This window comes from Cariama cristata, unplaced genomic scaffold (genome assembly GCF_000690535.1).
Source record: "Cariama cristata isolate BGI_N322 unplaced genomic scaffold, ASM69053v1 scaffold15240, whole genome shotgun sequence".
Lineage (NCBI taxonomy): Eukaryota > Metazoa > Chordata > Aves > Cariamiformes > Cariamidae > Cariama > Cariama cristata.
Genome location: NW_009596508.1, coordinates 154 through 26649, shown reverse-complemented (window position 1 = coordinate 26649; position 26496 = coordinate 154). Strand labels below are relative to the sequence as shown.

Sequence of the window (26496 nt, the reverse complement as noted above, 5' to 3'; positions counted from 1 at the left end):
GAATTAAACCAGCAAGTGCTGCTGCTGGCCTCTCTTACAATGGCTGCAAGTGGGAACTAAATTCTCACAATTAGTTTTTAGTTGCAGGAAAGCAGAAGACTCTCAACCATCTGTGCAGCTCGGGTGCCTTTAGAGTGGAAGAAATGCTGGTGCAGGTCCTCCAATGGCATTGTCAGTCCGTGTCACATAACATGGCTCCAAGCAGCTCTCACAGTGGGGAAACCTCGTGAAACTTGTTAGTGTAAAAAAGGCCAGGAAAGAGGCGACATGTTTTGTTTTCAGGAATTCATACATATGTGGTTATATAAATACATTGATTCCTGTATGGTACCTGGAAGCAATAAGGGACTTGGTGCTGTCTTTTGGAAGTCTTTCACTTATTGTTAAGTTGTTAAAACGCTGGATTTCTGTAGGCCATATTTTTAATTACAGTCAAATGTTACTAGTTTCATTTATGTAATAGTGGGTGGACAGAGCTATGATTAACTAGTTGCTAGAAATCTTGTTATGACTAATCTTGGTTTGATGTTATTTTTGTTTCTTAGTCTCAGCCTTTATGTACAAGGATTTATATTTTGCCAGACAGTTAGAATTCTCTTTAGGGGTCTTGCTTTAATACAGAAGTTAGAAGTCTAAAAAATTGATAAAGTACTTAGAGGATGTACTTTATAAATAAAGACATTAGTGTTTATTTTTAAGACTGGTGACCATAATGATCTGATTCATAGGGCAGTGAGCCAAAAGGCAAGGAAAGCAGGAAACCTAGATGGAGCAAGTCTGAAACAGGGTTGTTGAACGTGTTTTTTCTTGTTTAAATGACTCTGGCTGATTGGTGCTGCAGAAACACAGTACAGGCACTTCTAAGCTTGGAATGAAATCTCTCACCACCTCCCTTCTGCGCCGTTTTGATTAGTCAGAGCAAACTCTGTTTCAGTGGAAGGTGAGCAAAGGAGCCTGAGTGCAGAGAAAAATTCTTGATCTGTTGCTGAAAATGTTGAGTTCAACGTTAAATTTTTAGAAGCTTAAATTACCTGTAGTGAACTTACTGGAAAATGAAGTGTCAGACCAAACAGGTTCTAGAACGAAACAGGTTCTAGAAGCATGAGAACATGTAGCCTCTGCGCCTCAAGAAATTTCCCAAAGAAGCTGGCTTTTGCTTCTCTTGGTATTTTGAAGGTTTTGTCCTTTATAAGCTGGACCAGCATAGCCTGCTTTATAGTGTTATGAGTGCAATTCAGCAATATATTCAAACTGATCTATTTTAGCTCCGAGAGCTATCAGTTGTCCTAATGGGGGAGGCGGAGTGAATAGCTTTCCTTAACTCCCTGTTCTGGTTTGTTGCAGAGTCAATGGGTGCTAGTGGAAGAGATCATAGAATCATAGAATGGTTTGGGTTGGAAGGGACCTTAAAGACCACCTAGTTCCAGCCCCCCTGCCATGGGCAGGGACACCTTCCATCAGACCGGGTTGCTCAAAGCCCCATCCAGCCTGGCCTTGAACACTTCCAGGGATGGGGCAGCCACAGCTTCTCTGGGCAACCTGTGCCACTGCCTCACCACCCTCACGGTGAAGATCTTCTTCCTTGTATCTAATCTAAATCTTCCCTCTTCCAGTTTAAAGCCATTGCCCCTTGTCTTATCACTCCATGCCCTTGTAAAAAGTCCCTCCCCAGCTTTCTTGTAGGCCCCTTTAGGTACTGGAATAAGATGCCATAAGATGGGTTCTCCTCTTTTGACAGCTGTTAAAGTAGCTAGCTGTGTTGTCATACTGCTCCCTGGTTCTTTCCCACAGAAGCTTTTGAAGGGTAAATCCCTCTCCTACTTTGAGCAAAAATATATCTCAAGCCTGTTACTACAGCAAAAATGTTCAGAAGTTGTACTTATCAAGAACAGAATTAAATGCCCCCTTTTTTGTTGTTGTTGTTGTAGCTTGGTAAAAGAGAGTGCATGCTGAAAGGAGAAAAAAAAATAATCTCAGACTGTGCAAGGAGCTGGCATTTTGTTTCCTCAGAAGCAGGTGTGAAAATTAGTGTGGAAAACTGCACAGTATGATCAAAAGTTGCAGCAGATGGGATGTTATGCTAGATGTCAGCTCAAACATAAAATTACAATTAAAAAAGGGCATATAGGATAAAATCCTAGATAATTTTGCACACTGAAGCAACTCTTGCATAGCTCAGGCATTTAAGGTAATGTTGTCAGGTGCTGCTATCGAATAACTTTTTGGGGTAATGCAGTATGGAACAGCTTGAAGTTTAATGGAGAGACTTGTTACAAATTGAGCTATAATGTACACGGTAACTTATGGTTGTGACAAAGCTCAAATTTGCTTAACCTGCCTTAATTTGTGAGTCGCTGGGTGAGGCTGGTTGGTTAATGTTGAGTGTTAAATCACTTTAAATAATGTTTTGAAGATGGTCTTTGGTAAGTGAAGGGAGAGTCCATATGCTTCCAAACCAAGAGAAGAAATGCAATGATTTAAGTGGAAGATACATAGTAAAATTCAGATATGAATGCCTCAAAATGTTTGCAGATGGAGAGCTAGTAAGCCCTTGACTAAAGCTTGTTTCTCTGAATTTTATTTTTTTCCTCTGCAGAAGCTAAAGGATAATAGGATATTTTTAGCAATAGCATTTGGTTTGGTGGTTCGTGTGGTTGTGTGTGGGTTTGTTTTTTTTAATATTACCTGTAGTTCTAGAGTAAAACTTTAATGAGTTGCTTCAGCTTGTGAAAGATTTAGTTCAGGAAGCTCATGAGTCGAACCTAATACTAATGGCAAGATTATACATGTAAGTACAGTAAGGTTTCAAAGTTACTGCTGACTTGCTTTGAGCAAATTGTTGTAGTGATAAAACATCTGCAAGACAGTGCAGTTTTCCTTGCATGGGAGTTTGTTTGAGAAGAGTGATTGGGAAGACTGGGCATTATTGTTTTTGAGGAACTGGTTGCACACTCGCCTCTGGAATCTCTCACGCTGTTAAAGGATTATGCCCTTCAAGTGAGAAGCCTGCATGGGAACCAGTCTGCAGTGTCAGAAACAGTCTTTACAGAGTCTATTTTAAAAAAAAGATATGGACCAATTTCAAGTTTTCCAACCCTTTAATTGAAACTCTAAGAAAAATTCAATGGTGGTGTTAATCTAATGTTTGACTCTAGATAAGATGTGGAGAGGGAAGAAGCTGGCTGCCAGAGTTTTGAAAGAAACCTGGAACAGAACCTTGTCCTGCCCCCATTTGAGGCTGTTCAGAATCAGATCTGTGGGCAAAGGTTCAGCGTTCCAAGTTCTCCAATATTGGAATGTAATTTATCTATAAACCAGTTTATGCAATGTTTGAATAGTTGACGAATACATGCGGGGAGTCATTTTGCAATAGCAAGAAATATTGCGAGGATTATAATTCGTATTTTTTCCTCAAATACTCCAAAGTAATGATGTGTTGAGAAATGATACTTGTCAAGCTTTTTTCAAACTTTACTTTCCTTTTTTTTTTTTTTTTTTTTTAAATTTTGGGGAGCTGGAGAAAGGCAGTCTTGATGAGTATTCAGTCAGGTGACTAGCAGATTTTAGTAGTCTTATTAATACGTGTGTGGGGTTTTTTTTGTCTAAAGATTAACAAAATTTGGTAATTTACCTCTTCACAAAATGGATGTTTATATTAGGTGTGTTTTCATTGCCAGTAATCTTAAGGCTACAGTCTATTAGCTGTTTCCATGCACAATAGTGACTAGTGGCACTCAAGTGTTCCTTAGATGACTGGATGTAATCAGTCTTCCTAAAAGAAATATTATTTCTCATTATTCAAGATGAATGTTTTTTACATGTGAACTTTCTCTTTTTACAGTGCTGTAGGTAAAACATGCCTACTCATCAGTTACACAACCAATGCATTTCCTGGAGAATATATACCCACTGTGTAAGTACTTAAATGAGTTTTTAAGATTTTATACGTCAGCTTCTCTGTGCTTACTGCCATTCCAGATTCCTTAGTTGAATTGTTTGAATTGGCTGCAGGCACCCCTTGGTTTCATCTTAAATGTGTAACTGAGTATCTAGGTGCATGTAAGGAGAAGCGCTTTGAGCTTTTACTGCTTAGCAGTCAAACCTGTGCTTGTTCATGCTCCATCAGTTTTGCCTCTCTCTGCTCACTAGGCCTAGCTTATTAAGGACTAATATTTAGCAACATTTTGTCAGATGCGGTTCTCTTTTAAAATAATGTATTATTTCTATCTTTGATATTATTCATAATAAGCAGTCCTAAGGCTGAACAGCTTGTAAAACATTAAATTGTAGTCAGAAACAGTTGGTTTACATGACTAGAGATTTTTTGTTGTTGTTCCTTCCACTTCTTGTGCTACTGCCAGTCCTGTGCCAAGCCAGCCACAGCTCTATAGGTCCTCAGGCGTGGTTGTGGGGATTCATTTGTTTTGGTGCTTCCCATTTTCTTGCATGTAGGGATTTGTCAGTATCAGTATTAGTGTAGTTCTCTTTTTGAGGGCCTGCTGGGGGGAGGTGTTTTATATATGAGCAACAGCTTCCTTGCCCTTTTCAGATGTGTCTGTATTTATCTGGCTATCTTGCTCTCTGTAAGTATTGACAAGTTTTCCAGATAACAAAATACATTCTAAAGCGATTTACAGATGACTTTAGTTACCCTTCCAAGGCCTTGTTGTCTTAATTACTCCTGCTTCCTTTTTTGTCTTAAATTCACATTTTTTGCATTACAGTATGCTTGTGTTCCTAGTGAAGTTAGTTTAGCCTTAACAAGTCATTAAAACCTTTCCACCTACAGTACTGACGAGGTAAAAATCATGCCTCTGCTGGCCCCTTTGATATTTCATTGGAGGGGTTTTTGATTAGCAGGATTATTCGGGTTTTTTCTTACCTGCTATTGTCATTAAGGATTCCTTGGTTGTTGCTCATGTATCTGTTGTTCTAAATCCTAGAAATGTCCCACTAAGACTGGAAAGTGCTTGCTAAGTGCATCACCTGCTTTCCCATACTTACTGAGGTTAACACTTCCTTTGGAAGAGCAATGAAAAAGATGACTTCTGTTCAGACTGGACGAAGTCTGTTGCGCATATGTTTTCCTTCCATTACCCCATACCAGGCTCAGTATTTAAAGAACAACTTTACTGTTTCTGGGGAGCCGAAGAATGCAATAAAAATGTTTCCTTTGGTAGTGTTTCCAATTAGGACTCTCTAGGAAGAAGTCCTTGAGTGCCCTAATTTGCTGCAAGCTAATACAGCTAACTTTTTTTTTTTTTTTTAGTTTCGACAACTACTCTGCTAATGTAATGGTTGATGGAAAACCGGTCAATCTGGGTTTGTGGGATACAGCTGGTCAAGAGGACTATGACAGACTACGTCCACTCTCCTATCCTCAAACAGTAAGAACTACAGTGTGAAACTAGAAAGAATCTGTACAACTTTGTCTAACATAAAGATTTTTTTCTTTTTGAACATAAGACCAACGTTGTCACATCTGGAGTTGTATTTATTAGTAAGAGTGACTTGTTGCAAGCTACCTTCCTTCATCCGACATGCTGTGGCTGTAATAATACAATCTTTGACGTGTGTACAGTTGCACAAATGTTAAAATTTGCATGCTTGTGTATTTGCATGCACTGATACACATTGGGTTTTGTGTAGTTGCAGCCTCAGAATCAACTAGAATGCTTGATTTAGAACAAGAAAAAACCAAAAAAAAACCCAAAACAAAACGAAAAAACCCTTGGTGAATGGTGCCATCAGCTAGTCCATTGATTTTAAGTTTAGCAGGCCTGCCAAAAGCAGGGTTTGTTTTTGTTTTTAGGCGTGATGTTTGGCTGCAACCTGACGCTGTCACTGCTAAGCACTTGATATTGTTTAGTCTCTGTGAAGATGTTCTAATGTGAAAGAGGCAATGCTGAATGAAGATATTACTGGTATTGCCAGAGCCTGTGTCGGAGCTTTCAAACGTACTTAAGGCTGTGGGAATTTTATTACTTATTGTAGTTTGTGCTATAACAGCAACACAAATGTGCTTCTGTCTTCCATGCTTGCCTTCCAGTCCTGTCTGCATGCTGCATCTTTCCTTGCGTAAGGAAAATGCTGAAGTAATCTGTGCGGCTTCAGCTACAGTTAATCTTTGCAGAGGCTGGTTTTCTAGTCTCCTTGGAGCAGTTTTAGGTGGCAGAGCTGTGCTATAGGTAAAGAAAGGTGGTAATTTGCAGGTTTTTTTGGCATTGATTACTGTTGTTAACTGTCAAATATATATTCAGTGCTAATAAGTAAAATGCACAATTGTTCCAGTTATTCTACAGCATAACTGCTCTCTTGAATAATGTGAATCTTATTTAAGGAACACTGCTGCTTTTTTTTAGTAAGCAGTCTTAATTCACAATTTTCCTTAATTCTCTGCTTGCTAACTCTTGCAATTAGGCTTTCCCATCAGTTACAAAACCCAAGATGGATGTGAACTTGCTAGTTGTAGGCAACTCTAGTAGAAATGCCAGAAATACCTGCTTTTCCTAGGAAGAGAGACAATGGAAAGTTGTTTTTCTCTAATACTTAGATATTTATAGGATATTAGAACTTAAGCTTTGCTTAACTTTGTAAAAATATTTTCAAAGAAGTATCTCAGGCTAGGCAAAGGTATGTTGAAAGATCACTCTAGTGTGAGAAAGCAGTTGAAGGAGAGAATATTGTTGCTGCTGTATGACAAAGGGACGGAATGCACATGCATGTCTTCAGCCTGCAAAAATAGCTATGGCTTTCTGATAGACTGCAAAAGAATTCCATGTCAATCTAAGCATACTTCTGGGGAAAAAAAATCTCTTCTGTACAAGCACATGTAACTGTTAAGTAAAGGTATGAAGTACTTTCAGTTATTTGGATTGGTTTTTTACTGCGGAAAATGAAACAGGGTGGTAAGTCTTGAACTTACCATGAAGCAGTCTTCAGATTTTAGACTTGTGCAATGTGTAAGATTCATCATCACTTCAGGGACAAAAAAAACTCACGAAAGTAACAAAAAGCACAGAGGAAGAGAATGGTGGAGCTGATGAAGCCTGACTTTTTTTTAGGATCTGCATTCAGCCTCCCCCTTCCTTTACCTCGCAGGTTGTTGTGGTCCTCTGTTTCCCTGTATGTGCACCTGAACTATGTTCTGGGCAAGGTGAAGGCAGGTATTGCTGATTACTTGGCCAACATGTGTATCTTGATGAGTCACCCAGCAGATCAACAGCTATTAACTTCACAGTAAGGACTTTGCCGTAGTGGAGGCATTAATTTGTATCTTCTTCCCTTATTCATATTTTTTTTTATTTCTTTCCTTAAAATATACAGGAATTTAATATCTTCTCCTGAATGTATTTGAAATATACCAGTATTTCAGAATATTTGGGGGAAGGAAGAAGTTGGGACAGAAAAGGTGGTTAACCTTGTTTCCTCAGGAGACAAAACCAAAAAGAAAATTGTTAGGAGGATGCTTTTCATGAGAGGTTTGTTCCTGCAAGTTCCCTCTGACAATGCAGACATTTAAGGGTTATGGGGAAGTCTGGTGGTCTGTTCTGCATGCAGGAAGTTGGTTGTGCTAAATTACAGGGCAGCGTCTCTCTTAAGAAGAAAAGCCATGTTGTGAATATTTGTGAGCATAAATCGCTGACTGAGAGAATGTTTTCCCTTAAATCCGTTTTAGGCGTAACTTTATCTCCTACTGTTACTAGGTTGGAGGAACCAATGGTAAGAATATATCTTCCAGTCTGACAGATCAACCTATTGCCGTATGTAAAACTTTAAATAAACTTGAGTTCCAAGTTCTGTCATCTTGTCTGCTTATGATAGTGATAAATTGGCCCCTATTTTTTTAAACAACTACTTTTCTTGGAACTATTGAATTGCTAGATCTGAGAACTGTTACCAAATCTCTATATGTGAATTGCTAAGACTAAACCTTTTCTTGCAAATAAATAGCTTTTCCTCCTATTTATTAAGATTGGTAGTGTGCCAGACACCTGAAATCTTAAAATAATTCCTCATGGTTACACCATATTTTTTTTTTTATCTCTGGAGCTAGTAAAGGAGAGAGTCTGCATAATGTGCAGAACTTCAATCACCACAAATGTGCAGAATTGGAAAACAGAAGTAGTGGCCATAGTATCACATTATTTGATGTTGTTTCTTTCTTCTTCTGGGACGCTGCTATGGAAACTTGTTGGGGTGATGCATGAACAACTGGGTTGCAAGTGCTTAGCAGTGCAGATGTCAGATGCTGACCTAACAAAATGCCTCGAAATGCAGCACAATCAACTAACATTTTGAAATGCCTGATTCTTTAACACGTTTGATACCGGAATAAGTATGGATGCAGAGGTAGGTTGGGGAAAGCTGGGCTTGTTTGAGAGATGCTTATTGAGTCTTGGGTCATACAGCAAGATTACAGTCTTCCATCAGCTTAGAGAAAATTATTTTGTGGTTATTCTGAATGCTTGTAGACTACGGCACATCACATATGAAGCTCATTGTTTTTTGAAGTGTATACTGTACAGCAGTTAGTGTAAACACGTGCTCTAAAATGTTTTTACCTGGTCTTACTTAGTCTTTCTTTTGCCTTCAATTGAAAAGCGAGATGTGCAACACCCACTGTTCTCTCTGCTTCCTCTTTATTTAGAAAGGGAAGGAGGGAGCTTCGAGGTTTTTAATACCTTTCTTGATCCTAATTTGGTTATAGAGAAATTCTGAAATCTTTTTATACTGCCATTCAGTAGAAGTGACAGTTCTACAAGGTTCTTCTGATTCGGGCATGGAAGTAATAAATGTAGAAACTATCGTTGTAAGATTCTTTTGTATTCCATACTGTATACTTTGCCTTTGCAATTTAAAACTACTTGAGAGTAGTATATTAAGAGTGTACTCATATTTTTAAAAATCCGTGCCAACAGTAACACTTTGCAACATCCCATGCTGATGAGTTGCATGTCTTTCCAGGCTTAAATCACTTAGAGTTCTGCAAAGAGCATCCAACCCCAGTTTAGAAGCCAGTCTAACAACCCCAGTTTAGAAGCCAGTCTAACAACTCTTCATTGCTTCCTGTGTTGTCAAAGATAGGGAGTGTTTTGGTTTGGTGGTTTGTTGTGGCGTGTTTTTTTTCATTTTGTTTTGTTTTCTGAATGTCAGTGAGGGAGAAGAAATGACACTTGGGGGGGGGGGGGGGTTTTTTGGGAAGCTTGCAGTTCAATAGTATTGGTGTTTTAGTTGCTGGCTACTTGCACTAGCTGATTATAAACTTGATTACAAGCTATTTGTTGTTGGTTCCCCCCACCCTTTTTGTCTGCTTGTAGCTGCCTGAGAATGGATTTCCTGCTGGGAAAGCTACCTTTAATTGTCATGTGCGACTGTATTGTAGACCTTGCCTTTTGCAAATGTGATATAGGCGACAGTGTGATACAGATGCTGGTGATACTGGCCTTTTCAGGGTCATGAGATTTTTTTTGTAATGGTTGCTCTGCTGGGCTAACCTCTATCAACTTGTTTTGTAGGATGTCTTCTTAATCTGCTTTTCCCTTGTGAGTCCCGCATCCTTTGAAAATGTCCGTGCTAAGGTAAATACAAGCTGGTATCACTTTATTTCTAAGGGTTCAACATAGTGTTCATTTTACAGCACTGTCTGGAAAATATTAGGTGTTTTTTTTTTTTTTTTTTGTCAGGCAATGTGAAATGTAGTTTGAAAAGGCAGAAATCTATTTGCCTAACTTCTAAGTCATGGAAGTTCAGGGCATGTGAAACACTCTTAAGCTTGAATCGTTCCTTGATGCATTGATAGCATAACAGTAGTTCAAGAGTTTTCAGCCAACAAGGTGCTAAGATCACAAACAGGCACTTTCATCTTAATGCAGTTTAAAGAAAAATATTAAAAAACAAACGCATGTAAAAATTAGGTTGATATCACTTGTTTCTTGCATCAGCTAGCATTCTGGCAGATGCTCCACTACTGTTGCGGTCTTTTGGGTCCTTGGACAAGTCAGCTTGTATGGTGTTGCGGAGACTTCATAAATGAGAGGTGGTCTCCGTGGCTGAGAGAAGTGCAGATCAGGGTTTTTTCTGGTGTGTGGAGAAAATACAGCCCTTAATAGGCTAAATTTTTAAAGTCTATGGAAATACCTGTTGGCTTTATTAAAAACTTTTTGCCATTGTTGCTCTTTTCCAATACTGCCTTAATGGGGTCTTATGTTCTCCACTTTACTCTTTGACTGACTCTTGAAGGTGTCACACAGGAGTGTGAGCCTTTCAGTCGCAACGTTCGAGAGCCTTCATGGAAATCTGCCCCCATGCACAACCTACACTCTTGTTTTGCAGTGGTATCCTGAGGTGCGACACCATTGCCCCAACACCCCCATCATTTTAGTGGGTACCAAACTTGATCTCCGGGATGATAAGGACACTATTGAAAAACTGAAGGAGAAGAAGCTGACTCCTATCACCTACCCACAGGGCCTTGCCATGGCAAAAGAGATTGGTATGACGGCAACGGGGTTATTGTTGACTTAATTTAGATTTTGTTTGTGGAAGATGCTGTACCTTAATTAAAATAAATGTCTGGGTTTTGTTGTGGAGTTAGCTAGGAGCAGTGCTGCTGGGAAGTGTAGAAAACTGCTTTGTAATTGCCTTTGTGCTTTCCACAGGTGCAGTGAAGTACCTAGAATGCTCAGCACTTACACAGCGAGGCCTCAAGACAGTGTTTGATGAAGCTATCCGAGCAGTTCTGTGCCCCCCTCCTGTAAAGAAGAGGAAGAGAAAATGTCTGCTGCTGTAAACGTTACCCTCCCCCACCCCACTCCAAACCCTGTGCTTTGCTCAGAACAATGGAGCATTCACATTCAATGCCAAGTTTTTCTGTTATAAATTAGTTCTCTTCCATAAATTCTTGAACCAATCAACAATTTCACGGTTTCATTTGTTTAAAGTGTGGAAGTTACCTTGCATTCTTCTAAAAGCAAACTCCTGAAAAGACAAACCTATGTAAAGCCTTATTTTTAAAATCCTGTTCTTGCTCAATTAAGTGTTGCCAAACTATCTGCTGAACTAAGTTGCATTGTTGTGCTATGAACACTAAGCACTAAACTGTTTTTTAAAGATTTTTCTTGAAGATGACTCTAATTTCTGGTAGGAAATGCAAAAACACTTTCTAGTTTTTCACAGTAACAATCCCAATTAGCAAAACACTGCACTCTAATGTGTTTTATTATTAGTTTTCTCAACCCACAGTCATTGCATAACGTTGTCTCTGACAATGACTGACACCCTTGAGTCACAGTGTAAAATGCTTTATTGGTAAGGGCTTGGTTGCAATCTAGTTCTTGCTGCTGTGATTTACAAAATAAGTAACTATTCTTACTCAAGTGTACCTAGTCCTTCAGACAGCATTGTATTGTGAGGGATAAATTGTGTAGGGGCTTGGATCAAGTGCTAGTGCCAGACAGTATTTTGACACTGTACAGATGACTTACACTACACTGCCAGGGTAGTTGAAACTGAATTGACTTTCCGTGCAGGTTAAAATCAGCGGCCATTTTCCCAGAGGTGCAGTAGTGGAAGAGAGGTTGGTGTTCATGGGTAAATCCCTTGGAATTTCAAGTAGGGCATTCATTTAGGTACAACTCTGAACCAGGCATTCCCACAACTGTTGTGTAGTAAATGCTTTTCTTGTAGACTCTCTTCTTACTGAGCAATATAACTTGTATTTTAAAACCTTTCTGATGATAGAAGTTTGCTTTTTTTTTTTTGTAGAGTAGACTGTTCAAGCATATCCTCCTTATTTTCCTGTTGTTTCTGACCCAGTAAGTTATATGCTTTCTGAGGAGCTTTTAGTCTATTAACTAGGTGTAAAAATCATGTGAAGCAGCTTTACACTTTTTAGTAATTTTTATATTTTAAACCTCTATAAACTCTGAACCTTCTCAAGTATCACTATTTGCGAGATCTCCCCACCACTGTAACGTTACTAATGCAGACAAGTGTTCTTTATGTCACTCCATGTACATGTGCAGCATAGATTGAGTCATGGTAACTTGGGTCTGTGAGGTTCTGTAATTAGTGCTAATGTTCTGTACTTCTAAACTGGCAGGAATATGATGTTGAACTACACCCTTTCAACCACTAAAGCAAAATTTAAAAAAAAAAGTTGCAAAATTGTGAAGTTTTTACATTGATCTTTTGCTAATGCAATTAGCAGTATGTTTTGCATGTATGACTTAATAAATCCTTGAATCACATGCGTGGCAATGTTTGAGTTTCTGAGCAAGCGTTCTCATTCTTGTACCACTATGAGTAAGTGTTCTTCCCGTGCCAACAGCAGCGTGGTGTACTTGTCTCCTCTGGGGTGTGTGTGGCAACCACAGGCTTATGTTAAGAACCAGAATTAAATACGGTACATTTCTTCAGAGGCCTTGCATGATCGTTTGAGTTGTTACCAGCTCCTGATGCTGCTCATGCAATGTTTTAAACCTGCTGACAACCAGGGCGGAAAAAAAAAAATACCAATTTCACTCTGTCGTATGCAAACAAAAGTGCTTTTCCTCTAAAACTGGTACTTAAATGGTTTATAAAATGAGGGCTGTGGTGCAGTACTTTGTGCTTACACGCCTCAGATTGTAGCCTTCTAAGTGCAGAGCCGAGCTCTGTGCTTGTTACCTCCCCTGCCTCCAGGGCAGTAGCACCTCAGCCTGCTGCCCTCTCCCCAGGGCCTGGTCTTACCCCACAGAAGGTGGGGGGGACCCTGGGGTACCCTGAAAGCAGCAGCACCACCACTGCTGCCTGCTCGAGGAGGAAGGATGTGCTAGGCCCTTGCTATTGGTATTGACTTACCTTGCTGCATGGCATCCGGCTGGTTGAAGAGCTATAAAGTAGTAGGTTCTATCTAGCTCACCCAGCATACCTGAACATAGTAAGACGGGTTTTTAGAGTGCATTTTATTTTAGCTCCATATTAAGTATCACGGCAAGAACATCCACACAATTATTCTCAACCACATCATAGTACTTTTACTTATTTCTGTCCATTTTTTTTTTAATAAGAAATGCTGCTGAGCCTTAAAAAGTTAAAATAGTTGCATACTAGAAACAAGGAATCCACCTTTTTTAAAATCAGTACAACTGGTTACACATTTTTGGCAGGATTAGCTCCGGGCTCTGAGCTAGTGCCTAAAATGATTCCAGGGCATGAACAAATTTTTCTTTTTTTCTCCTCCTTCTCATTAGTTACAGTATTAGTTTCGTTTAAAAGCAATAAAAGTAGTCATGTGGCTCAACGACTACAAAAGACAGGTAGATTAAAGAATATTGCACATGGATATCCAAGCAGCATTTAACCACACCGCTCCCCCTGCCCCCGGGATACTACCACAATCTGTAAGAAAAATAGTGCAATCAGTCAGAACTGCCTGGTGACAAAGGGGCACGGGCAGCCTGCCCGCACGCTCCTGCCTGACGCAGACACGTTCACTTACCCACCTCACGCACGCACAGCTGTGTTGCCTTCATCACCCGCCTTTCACACAATGTGCTCCAGCCATTGCAACAGTCGGTCACAGGGTGCGAAGACAACGGCATGAAGTGGCTTTGGTTTTCTTTCTTTCGTAAGGGCTGACAGGGCTCTACTCCAATGCGTATGCCAAGCTGGCCTCACGCACACGCTCACTTTGGTCAAGTATTCAGTTGATGCCTTGGCTCTTGTGCGCCAGCATACACAGGCTTAGCTAGAACCTGCCAGACTCTTCTGTCTTGTAAAAGCTCAACCTTCAGCATAAATACGGACACCGTGCTTTAACCAGCATCGTTCTACTCAAGGTCACTGCAGAGGCAAAGGCATTAAGACCCTTGTTTCTTTTATGCAATGTGAGAAAAGTACTGAAATCCACTTCGGTATGGAAGTGGAATGTGTCCTGAATACTTCAAACCTGCAATAAAAAACCCCTGACAGCCCTCATCTTTGAGCTACGGTTATTCTTCAGTGGTATTACATTCTCGTGTTCGACAAGACAGACACAATCCGTGTTCCCGAGACAAACTGTTCAGAGCTTTGAGCACGACATCTGGCATGTGGTCTGTTATCATCTTGGGACTTATTAAAATGCTGCTGAAGGCTGTTTCATTTGACCATCTTGCCATGTATTCAATATTGGAAGAGCACAACCTAAAAAGAAGGGGGAAAAAAAAACAACACCAAAACCCACACACCACCAACATACACAACCAAAAAACCTCATCACAAATGCAACAGCTCAGACTGTCAGAAGTGGTGCTCGATGCCACACCTGGAACACCCTGGAGACTCCTGCCCTTGCTCAGGGAGGAACTGGAACCTTCTCCCAGCAGGAAGGCAGGCTCCCAAGGAGCGACAGAACAGCTGGACACGCTGCCAGTGAGTGTCCCCGAAGGCAGAACTACACCGTATGACACTGTGCCTTAACCGTGACAGAAGCTATCAACCAACCCTGCCCAAAGCAGCACAGACTACAGCCTGAGCAAAGGGGGATGAGGGGTTAAGCACTGCACGTTCACACAGTTAATGTCAAAGTTGGGACTAAGTCACAGTGGTATCAGTAACAGACTAACACTAGATGTCACACTAAACGTATGATGTATGTAGGATTTGATTTTACAGAACAGTATATGATGGGTGCTCTTATGTTTTTTTCTTAATTAGCCTAGCACATGAGTAACTGCTATGCTGTGGAGTAAATGAAAGAAAAGAAATTAACTCAAAGTACAAGAGCAGCCATTGAGAAAACCTGCCAGGTCACAGGTGCCTAACTTGTAAAACCAGTATTAAAATTGTGAAACATTAAAGATGTGAAGCTTAAATAAAATACTGATCTACTGAACTAGAGGAAAAAAAGTGAATTTCTTCTCGAGCTCCTTTCCTTCCTCTTCTGTAAGGTACAGACTTTTTTATTTTCTTCTCTAAGATGGTATTGTGCAAGTTACAGATGTTTTATTTCTGTTTCAGAATGAGACGAGATGCTATCAAGTACTGGCTAGCTTGTGGGCTGTTTCAGGGGGTTTTTGTCTAAAAAAACCGTAACATCAACAACACACAAACCCACCCCACCCCTAAACACAACACTGCCCCAATAAAACCAGAATCCTCATCCTTCCAGCACTTTCAGCTTTCTGCCGTCTTTGTCTCACCTTCCTGCATCCACAAAAAAGGAGCAAAGGACAGGGAACTGGAGGCTGCATGGCCATGCTGGTTACATGGGCACACTGGTTACTGGGGCAACTGCACCTCTCCAGTCCAGCTAGGCCGGTATCGCAGGCAATATTTCACCTCTTTCATCACACCAATATTCACACGACAACTCAATAACTAGGTGTTTTGTTATCACGTCACTGCTACCAGGACACAAGACTGCAAGATCTGCAGTCTCGGGTAGGAAGTGCAGCATGATAAGCTGATCTTGCCAGTCTCACCGTTTAAAATCAGCACTCAAGCACATGCAATATATGGGCAGAATAAGGCACGCAGGCCTAAAGAGAAACAGTTTCCAGGGCTCGAAGTGAAACAGACAGAAGCAGGGAGGCACAGAAAAAAACCTGAAAGGCTGGCTAATGCGTAATAACCAAAAATGGGTAACGGTGATGCAGATGAGACGCAGAGCTGGAAACGTACTTTGAAAGCGAGAAGCAGCTTTAAGTAGATTTTTAGGAAAACAAGACAGCGATATTCATTATTCTACTTACCTCTTAGAGGTGGATTCTTCTACAATATGGATAATCTTTCCAGGAAGATACAGACGAGGGTACTGAGGGGGTGAATTTAAGTGTGATTCATCCTCAAGGGTATTGTATGAAGGTGACCGATGAACCATTAAACTCTCCTCAGCTAGAAGTGGCTGGGTGAGGGCATTTTGGTTTCTACTATCCAGCTCAGTTGGGAAGTTATCTGGATCTCCTCCAAATACTTCGTACCAACACCCACGCAGCAAAATCTGGTACTGAATTCAGAACGAAAAACAATCAAATTGAGGTTTGGCATCTCTTCAAGTAGCTTATTCTAGTTGTGTGCTTGCACGCACATCAATGAAAAGATTAAAAATGACTGTATGCACGTGCTCCCCAAACCTTTCGTTTGATAAAATCTCCTTACCGAATCTTCCCCACAGTAATTTCTGTTTCACCGATATTTAACCCAAGCCACTAGTAACCCTGCAGAAAACACAACAATCTCTACCAGTTGAATTACTCTGTGTGGATTCTGCTCTGCCGATTTGTTTTCTTGTACCTGTAACTTCTAACTGTCCATTACCTTATTCTGTATTTACAACATCACCCAGGCCCTCTACATGACTCCTCAAGCCTGGGACTGCACGGAAATCTCATGGGTACAGCAGATTTGACTTTAGATGTTCAGAAACAGCAGTTTTCAACCTTTAAGCCACTCCTTTATACCTCCAGTATCATCCAGCCTGACACCACAGTGTGCCAGCACTTTCAGAACTGTGTTTCTTACTAACAGTAAAACAAAGAGGTTGGCAATTAACACCATAACAGAGAAGTATTTGCTTTCCAAATGTAATCTGAAGGTAGAATCGAAGTAAAACCACTAATTTGTTTACTTACTGATACTAAATGGTTATTAAAGTAAGTGATCTTACTGATTTTTCATAATTTTAGCTGTTTCGGGGGTTTTGTTCCCATTTTTATTAGTTTCCTTTATCAGCAAAACTAGCAAACAGATAATTTCAGTCTTGGATGTTGTGCATGGACATCCTCCAGGTCTTGTTGAACCTTCATTTCCAACAAGACAGCTTTATAGGGTAAGAGACTAACACAAATGTCGCTGAATTAAAACCAAACACCTTTGTTCCAACACACAATTGTAACTTTCATCACTGAGATTAAAATACACACACCGGCTGTCACTTCATTAAAGCTGGGGCTTAACCCAGGTAACAATTCCACTGACTTTTAACCAGGAACTGCATTTAGTTACCTTGGGTCTGTTGCAGTTTGCCACAATTCTCACTATTCTCCTCTTTAAATCCTCCATGTTGGGCATACTTAACCTGTTTAAACACACATAGAACAGAGTAAAGAAAAGCCTCCTATTCTCCGCTATCTAATGCATCCCTGAAACAACAATTTAAAAATATTTCCATCTCACCTTGCAACAAGGTCCTTTCCAACAATGACTGAAACAATGAAGTGCTTAGTGTAATCTGCAAGGGATTTGCTTTAAAAAAAAAAAAAGGGGCACGTTAGATACACTAAAGAGATACACACACTTTAGTTTTATGATGATCATTATCATTCAATAAAAATACAAATATGTGGCAACAGCAACAGCATTTGCAGTCAGTTCTTCAGTAGGCTTTCAGACCTACTTGCTACACATGACAGAGTAACTCCAACACTGATTATAACAGTATGCGTAGATGTCAAACAGGTCAAGGCAGACTAGTCAGGTGAGCATTTTATTTCTGAAACATTTATTTTAAACTCTAATCATACTATCTGACAGAATTCACGAGATCTATTTCATTCTGTAATATTCCCCCAAGAACTCAGCTGTAACTCAAGATACAGCAAATCTAATTCTAGTGGAGAACATATAAACAAACTCAACACAGTCAAGCCCAGAGTTACCATATCACATATTTGTCAGCTGCCTTGAAGATTTTTACATCTTAGACACAGAACCAAATAACAGAAGTCTCCTACCTTAACAGTCCTCCCGGAGGCGAAAAGGCGTAACATCTTAACGTTGGGAAAGAGTTCCTGAGCATGATTGCCAATACAGAAGCTGTTCCACCACCCAAACTATGACCAACTATCACAAGTTTATATTCCTACAGACAGAAAGAGAAGACTGAATCACAGACAGACACAGAAAAAGCTTTCTGTAATTTTTCTGGCAAACCAAATTATTTGGAAGGTAACTTACTGGAGCAATTGTGAAAGCCTGGTTTAAAATTCCATCATTTATTAGCTTTCGATAGATGTAATTTGCAGCTTGAGTTATTCCCTACAAGACAGCATTTAAAGTTAGAAGAGAAGGGTATACCTAATCTGGAGCATGATAGACATATACTTTAAATACAACACCATCACAGAACAACTTTCTTATTGCAAAGCTGGTCTTCTCTTTTAACATGCTCCTGACAGAGGTCTAGTTATAACCAAGTGGTCTGGTATTTTATGGTTAAAAAATTTTTGGAATATTTAATAAGGACATAAAGTCTGACAAGAGGATTACAAATTCTACCTTGCAGTTCCAGAGGCAGTATTTGATGCAACCACCAAGCCACTGAAATAATTTGTGCAACCCATCTCACAAGGAGAATACTCTTCTGTTTAACTAAAGGATCCCAGGTATTTGTAGTTTTCTCACTACCAAGATGATTTATAAACAGCTACAGGCTGCACACACCTTATGCACAAAGCCATTCTCTATAACATCCGCCAGTGTCAAATCTTCACAATCTGCTGACAGATCAGTGAGAATGTCCTGTAAACGAAACAGCTTTTGTCAGATCTCTCTGCAGGGCTTCATGCCTCGTGCTCTGCTACTCAACACTGTCACAGGGACATCAACAAACTGACTTCCAAGTGTGTAAGCAACAAAACATAAACCACCAATATAGAGTAATCACAATTCTGGTTTCAGCAACTATTTCCAAGCTGCAAACACACACGTAACGAATGCACCTCCACTCACAGTGAAAAGAAATCACCACTGCCCACCCTCCACCCTCTCTTCCAGTGGCACAGGGAATATTACCCATCCAAGGACAGGAGGGCTTACAACTGAAGCCTGGAAGACTCCTACCTGTGAGTGAGTTATTTTCACATGTGCCAGCGTAACACAATTTACTCTAGATCCTGGGAGTTGACCCATTTCTATAAAACTAATTATTTGTATCAGATGGGTGATACCTCAAAAGACAAGGTTCCTCGCACTGCAACCACAATAGCTTCCTTTTTGTGATCCAGAGCAACAAAAAATGGAATCTCATAGATCTGGAGGGGAAAAATGTAATCAGTAAAGACAGTAATCTTTTATAAGAGTAAGCATTTGTTCTCACCTTCTGAAAGCCCTCTTACTGAGCTCTCTATTGTGTTATGGAAAGAAGCTGAATTATGTTCTTATAATAACTTGATAAGTGCTTTTTTTTCAATACTGAGACAAATTTATGTCAATGATTCTGGGGCTGCTCCTTTAGGTTGGGAAAAAAAAAAACATCAGAACTGAAAGTTTCAGGGCCTGTTTTCATTTGGCTTTGTATCTACCACTTTATAAATGCTGAAGGCAAACTAGAAACTTCTCCCCTTGCTTTCACTGAATTAATCACTAGGGTTTTTTGCTGAATGCCTGTCCAGATTGTTTACCTTGTTATGAAAACTGATATGAATGAAGTCTCTGTACTGCAGTCCTGTTATTTTTAGGATGGATCCAAAGTGAAAGTTATGACGATCACTGCCAGTTATATCAGAATCTGTTGGTCTATTTCCGCAACTAACAAACACAGAAGAGAAAAACTTTCATGTTCCATTTTTTTAGGTTTCCTTTCAAGGGATCAAACTCTCTTACACTTGCAGAAGGATTTCTGCCAGGAATCACAAGCTCTTTTTTTTTCTTTTCAATAGTACCAGTAGTCTGATACAGGACATTACCTCTGCCCACAAACCTGATTTTGCCTGAGCAGCAGGCCACATGTTTTCAGTTCAAGGACTGGCAAATAAACCATTGCTACAGAACTATCAGCAGAGCAAACAATGTAATAAGACAAGAATTCTTAAGGCTACAGGCCAATGACAGAAAACAGAAACAAGCAAAAAGGAAATTCAAAACAAATTCTGTACAGCAGGCTTATCTCATGTTTCATCCACTGTATTATGTGATAATTTTTTTTCCAAGTCATTCATATTTCAGTAGGTTATATTTATATTTCATTTTACTAATTAGGAAAATAATGGTTACAGTCATAAATGTCAGTGGTCACTTAAATACACAGTAATCTTACACAGCATTACGCATACTTCAATACTGACTGTAAACATTTTTTTTGAGTAAAAGAGGCAAAGGGAACAAAATGGGAGGCTGGATAGACAGGTAACTTTTGCTAATTCCTTTAAGACAAGGAAAACTGTTGATACATTTTTATTTCTATACATACCTATGTGCCCAAAAGGCAGCTATAAAAAGCCTCATTTTAAAAAGTCTGGTTTAATTCCAGTTCTTCCTTTGTCATTTTGCTAGATTTTTATTTATCTCAATCACAAACTTTACTTAATAAAATAAAGCTACCCTGTTTCTGAGGGTGGAAAGACGTTGGAATTTTGTTTCTACTGAATTTGTGAAAGAGAACTCTACCAGTCAAGCTCATGTACTCCCAAGAGTGATATAATTTAATGCAACAAAAATATTGCTATTGAAACTATTTTCTTTCTGCTAATGCTAGTTAAATAAAAGGAAGCTATGTGGTTTTAAACTCTTAATCAAACCTACCAGTCACCAGTGAGCTTACAGAGTGCAGTAAATGGGTTGGTGTATATGTAGTAGGGCCAGCCATAAGCAGCTGCAGCAAACAGCATATAGTGAGCAGCGTTCTCCAGTTCAATATCCAATTCATCTCTCTGAAAGAATACAGGGAAAGAAAAGGAAGGAGAGAGAGGAACAAAGATGTGTTAGATTGCTCTAGAATAAAACCTGAACACAGACTAGTGAAAATCAAGCTGTGGTGAAATATGCAGTATTTAAAAGGAAAACCTCAAGGTCTGAGAGGAACTAAAATAGCCACTCATATACCAGGAAAAAGCCTGTGTTTATTTACACAGCTACACAGTTCAAGAATCTTGAAGAGCTCTCATTCAATCAGTTTCTTCCAATACTTATACACTGATAAGCTCCGTACTGGAAACAACATTCACTCCAAATATGTACTTAAGGATGTCAAAGGAATGGCTAAAGAGTCCGCACCAGATCTCTCTGATGAGGACTTCTAAAGTATGACCCCGTCATATTGGCTGGATTCAAGAAGGAGGTGATAGAAATGCATTGGTTGAAGTAGAATTATATACTTCTATGAAACACAGACCAAAAGAAGGTAAAATAATTTACAAAGGCATTTTACCATAGAAGGCTAGCAAAAATCAATTAGCAAACTCTAACCCATCATCTGCAAGCCTTTAAAAGATGCCATTTTTGCTTCTTACCTTGTCTGGATATTTGCAGCTGATACAACTTAACAGACCACAATACTAGAAGACTAGCTTTTTAGTTCTACACAAATAGTACTAAATACTAATTTTCTCTCCGTTCCCTTGCTCTCCCTGCTCTTCAACAACGATTAAATGTCCTAAACGGTTCCTTTCTGCACTTAATTCCCCATTCATATGTCAGTTCTACTTACATAAAAGCAGACAAATGTTTTGACTGCAAACTCATCAAGGTGTTTCCACTGCATTTATGAATAATTTAAATTGTTGCAAATTTCTAAAGTAGTGTTTCATTTTGTTAAAAAAAACAAACCCAAAAACCCCTTGCACAAAGAACTGCATTTCAATTTGATCTGGCACTACCTCCTAGAGTAACTGCACCAGTGGCTTCAACAACCCTATCTTACCACAAGAGATGATGGAGAATGACACAGGACTTCTTCAGGCTCTTCTGAGTAACTTTCCATTTTATCTTGCTCTTGATGAAGCAGAGTCAAACCAGCTGCTATGTCACTTGGCACCAGATCAGTGTCCTGTACAAAGAAATGAAAGAGTGCTTAAAACCATCCCACACTTCAACATGGCAAAACTATCTCATAAGAAAACGCACACAGAATTATATTTTTTCAGTTTATATAAATACATTTCACTTGGAGACAATGTGCATTGGAGAAACAGGTCACAGCAGCATCTAACCTCCCACTCCTTCTGTACATATTGAATGTTTTCTTCAATAAGACCAATGACAATTCTATACACGAATTTCATCACTTAACAAAGTACCCAACAGAGGACCCGCTCAGTCATATAGCAAATAACGATCCAGACATTACTGATCGCTGTTCTACACCACTATGTGAAAAGCTTTATGCAAAAAGTCCCCTATACCAAGAAGAACTAAGAAGGATTTTACACAGAAGGTTGAAGTGTTTTTATTCAACTATCTGGGGTAGCCATCATTCCATATGACTTACACCATTTACCCTATAAACCACTGACTAGGCTGTAGCTAGAAATCAGCATGCCCAAGTACTGCTTAATAAACAAGAACTACAAGTCTTGAAATCACAAAGAGATTTCAAAATCAATGTTGAACTATGACTACCCAAGCAGGAGGTGACATAAATTTGAGCAAAATCAACACAATGCAGACTCCCATTTGGCAGACCCTCTCTGTTTTCAAAAAGCAACTTCCTGCATGTGCACGCTCTAGTCTAGCATGTGCTCAGAAGTGGCTCAGAATGGGAAGACTGCCTTAGCATACTGCAGGGCTCATGTTTCTAATAGTCAGAAAGTAGTCTGATTCTCTGCTATGGGTATGACTCCTTACTCATTGTCAGTAGGAAGAATGCTTGGATCTTCACATATTAAAGAAAAGAAACTCACTCTTGTTCTCCTGACTAGATACCTAAGGAAAAAGAATACTGTTTTCTCACAGCCCTTCATGCTTGTGAAGGGAGAGAAACCTGTATTAAAGGGGAGGGGGGGGGGGGGGGAAATCAGTGTTGTGTATCTTGTATGAATCACCTTTAATTTTGAAATTGGCATGTTCAAAACCTGATTTCAAGGCACAGGGTGGCAGGGACCTCTGGCTGAACAAAGGTACACGTGTTGCAATGTCTGCAAATTCAGTTAGTCAGAACATAAAAAAAAGCTTTCCATCTTACTGAAAAGTAGGCGCGGAAAAGCTCTGCGATACTCGTAAAAGCCACTCGATGGTCATCATCTTGCACAATACAACAACACAGTAACCTGATTCGTTTTTCCCAGACTCTGGTGGCCGTGCTCTTCACATTATATAGCAACTGTCCTGACTGACTGCTTTCCAGGTTCCGATTTACACTATTGGTGAGGTAAAACGTCTTTTTCCCCCCAAGTGGATCAAAGACGATGACAACTCCAACGATGGTAAAGATGATGATAACCCAGCTGCAAAACAGAAGGAAGTGGGATAAAAAGACCATGAAACCAGATACTTCCGACAAATATGCAAGAAAACACAACTATAGGTCTTGACAAACAGAAAACAAAGTTAGGTATGAAATACTGCATGAACGCCATCTGTTAGTGTCCAGGGTGCATGTATTGTTATTGGGCTCTCCATCTACTAGGCTTAAGAACAAGGCTGTCAGCTCATTTCACACAAGGCATTAAACTCAAAATCACAGCCCTGTGCTTTGGAAATAGCAGCCTCGAGGCGTGAAGGTTCCATTTTTCACTACCAGTTAAGTGATCTAGTTACTACCCTCTTCACATTTATCCAGTTTTCTACATTCCTATCTATCCCTCTTACCCCTTCTGATCTTCATCCTCCTTTCCTTCACTCTAGCACATGGTCTCTCAAAGCAAGTAGCTCAAGCTTGTTTAGGGAAGGACACCAACTCATTCTAGCTGTCTGGATTTAAAAATTCTTCTCCTTTCACAATGAAAACCCTTTGATGAGAAACCACAATAATTTATAAGAAATATCAACGTCTCCAACTGCCAGAAAATCCTTCAACAAACATATACAAGAAACATGTAAGCAGTATTTTCCACTTTACATACACTATCAAGCTTAGATTTGGGAGGAGGCACCTTTACCTTGCAATAACTGTCCCAGTGATGACATTTATCACAGTCTTCTCGCAGTGCACACTGCTGTCTGACACCCATACAGCTCCTACAACAGCCCAGATGAATTCAGGCAAATAGAGAAATAGGCGAGTATAAAGAAGCTTGGGAAGTGATTTTCTTGGGCCTGGATTAGAAATTGTTCCTGAAATTACAGGGAGAATTTAAAACAACAACTGTTTATGAATGCATCTTAAGTACATAGAATCCTACCTGGATATATGAATTTTCTGAGTTTACAGAAAGTAAGAAACCGAACTGAAACTATACAGTATTTTCATACTAATGGAAAGCTATCACTGAAGCTGAGAAAAGAAAAACAACAATGGGTTTATAGCTGCGATTCTTAGCATCCACTCTACTAACATCCAAAATAACTCTCCATTCAGAGACAGTTCTGCAGTGAACTTGAGGCAGTAGTGCTGTGCCCAGCATAAGCCAAAGCAGCACACTGGAGCGTTGGCTCACCTTCAGTACCTTGCGACTTCTGGTGCCTGCTTTTATTATTATTCTATTTAGCTTTTAGTTGGCTGAACATTTTACTTTTAGATGCTACTTTGCTGGGCTACAATGAAGTTCTGTTTACTGAGTCACTAAATAAATTCGTTCACATTTTTATTCATGAGAACAAAAGTAGGACCACTACCAGGACAAATACTTCTTAGACTATTTTCTGTATTGTTAGCTAACTAATAACTTCTTCCTTTTAGCACTCTTAGGCAATAAAAAAGGGAGTAATTTTTGGCCAGCTCAGCTCCTTAAATCAGTTTGTTGATTGCAGGTAATGAGATGGTGGGGTGCACGTGCTCATGGGCAGGCAGGAGAATTTGCAAAGGCTTAAAACACTGCAGAACAAAAACACCTTTGGAAACTATTTTCCAACTGTAAAGCTGCGGTTCACGTCCAGTGACAAAGCTCTTTAAAACGCTCTTGATCCAGTGGTCACTTATTTCCATTCCCAGCTTGTAGCCTGTACTGCAGCAGCATGGTTGCTTACACAGACACAATCAGATGGAACCATGGTTCCTGAAAACAACTTCTTTCCTTTCCCAGCACCACAACCCCGTGTATTAGTTCTCCAGTTAGGTTCACCCCTGGCATCACTAACACCCACATCAGTACAGTGCAAGGGGTGGTACAAGAACCACTGCTCCCAAACCCACATGTTATAACCACAGTCCAAGACATCTCACCATTATTTTTCTTGGAAATTCAGCCTCAGAATTCTTCCATTTCTTAGTTATAATGGCCTTGTAGCTGTACTTTTATATCAAACAAGGCTCTTTTCTCCCTGCTATGTACAGTTACAGCTCTCACCTCCTCAACATTGATATAAATATAAATAGCACAACTTGGTTAATCTTCCTGTCCCTCCTCTGGAACCTAGGAAAACTGGTGGTTAGATTCAAGGCCAGGATTATTATCCACATCTCTGCTCTGTCATAGTTTCTCTTCATGGACTCTTCATGGCTCTTTCCACTTAAATAATTTCAATACTTTTATTTAGTGTGTTACAAAACCCAATATATTAGAAACTGTGGGGTCTCATCTATTACTCCAGAGACCACACAGGTATTTCAAATTAATCTTCCTAGCATTACTTTGATAATGAGGTGCCTCACCAGGAAAAAAGCTCTCCTAGCATTTTTAACCCAAAATGAAACATCTCTGCAAATGACTAGAAGTTGCACTGGGGTCCTTACTTCTGTTTAGCCATTCACTTCAAGCTGTAAGTCCTGTTCTATTTAACAGTACTTACTGCATTAGTTTTACTATGACATTAATATGGATCACTTTCCTATGTGTGTTTTTTCCCCAAGCAACCCACTGCAGCTAATGAACTTGCACAAGACGTGACTAAATCTGCCTACGCAAGGCAAAGCTAACATGATACTTCAGAGGAGAAATCGATTTTGGTTAAATTCCCCTAAAGTCCTGTCAGAGAGGTTGAGTGGTGTTCCATTTGACGTTACGTATTAATGGTGAACGCAGAAGAAGTTTTCAAGATGCTCTGATGGCAATGAACACATCACCATTAGCTCCACTAAGCTATTGTGTCCATTTACTACTTTAGATTCCTGATGAACAGAAGTAATACTATTAAAGCAAATATATTAATGCTGCCAGTTTCTCAAGTTTGACTACAATTAAAGCGCTTGAATTTTTTCACATTTTTTTAATGTCAACTCCAGATTAAAAAACCATATCTACTACAATCCTACTACATAAATATAAAATACTATTATTAACTATTTACCTTGCATACTGATGTATACAAGAGCAGATAATGCACATATTATAGAAGTCAGGAGAATGAGGAGGACGAGCAAGTAGCTGTGCAATAATCCTCCCCCAGGGCAGTTAAATTGCCCCTTATGAACTGTGTAAAGAGCAAGAATTCCAATCCACCTACAGAAAAGCAAGATAATAAAAGTCATAGTGGCAAGGGAAAAGTGTATACTGCAAAGTGATCACCTGATAAATAGTTTTCATCTTAACAAAAGCATTCCACAAAAATTAATAGAAAGGGAGTAGTTACACAAGGAATTTGTCAGAATGAAATGACTATATGAATACACAACAGCAACTACAACAAAGTCGTCTGCAGACCAAGCAACAGACTCCCTTTATGGTGCTCCTCATTTCCACAGATCCCAAAGAACCTAGGCTGATCTAAACAAAGGAA

General features: G+C 39.6%; 2 protein-coding genes across 2 annotated transcripts; one reads left to right on the top strand and one right to left on the bottom strand.

The window, feature by feature from the left end:
• Window positions 1-3841: 3841 nt before the first annotated feature.
• Window positions 3842-11393, top strand: RAC1 (ras-related C3 botulinum toxin substrate 1 (rho family, small GTP binding protein Rac1); the record flags this gene model as incomplete). Its single annotated transcript, XM_009706477.1, has 6 exons — window positions 3842-3913; window positions 5270-5387; window positions 7707-7763; window positions 9519-9581; window positions 10336-10495; window positions 10662-11393. Coding segments are annotated over 6 exons (601 nt in total), but the record flags the coding sequence as incomplete, so codon positions are not given.
• A 2583-nt stretch (window positions 11394-13976) lies between these two features.
• DAGLB (diacylglycerol lipase, beta) lies at window positions 13977-26219 on the bottom strand (the record flags this gene model as incomplete). Its single annotated transcript, XM_009706466.1, has 14 exons — window positions 13977-14169; window positions 15720-15973; window positions 16972-17044; window positions 17143-17211; window positions 17700-17827; window positions 17923-18003; window positions 18409-18486; window positions 18915-18998; window positions 19368-19494; window positions 20488-20615; window positions 21605-21730; window positions 22865-23126; window positions 23781-23955; window positions 26068-26219. Coding segments are annotated over 14 exons (1930 nt in total), but the record flags the coding sequence as incomplete, so codon positions are not given.
• Between the last annotated feature and the right edge of the window lie 277 nt (window positions 26220-26496).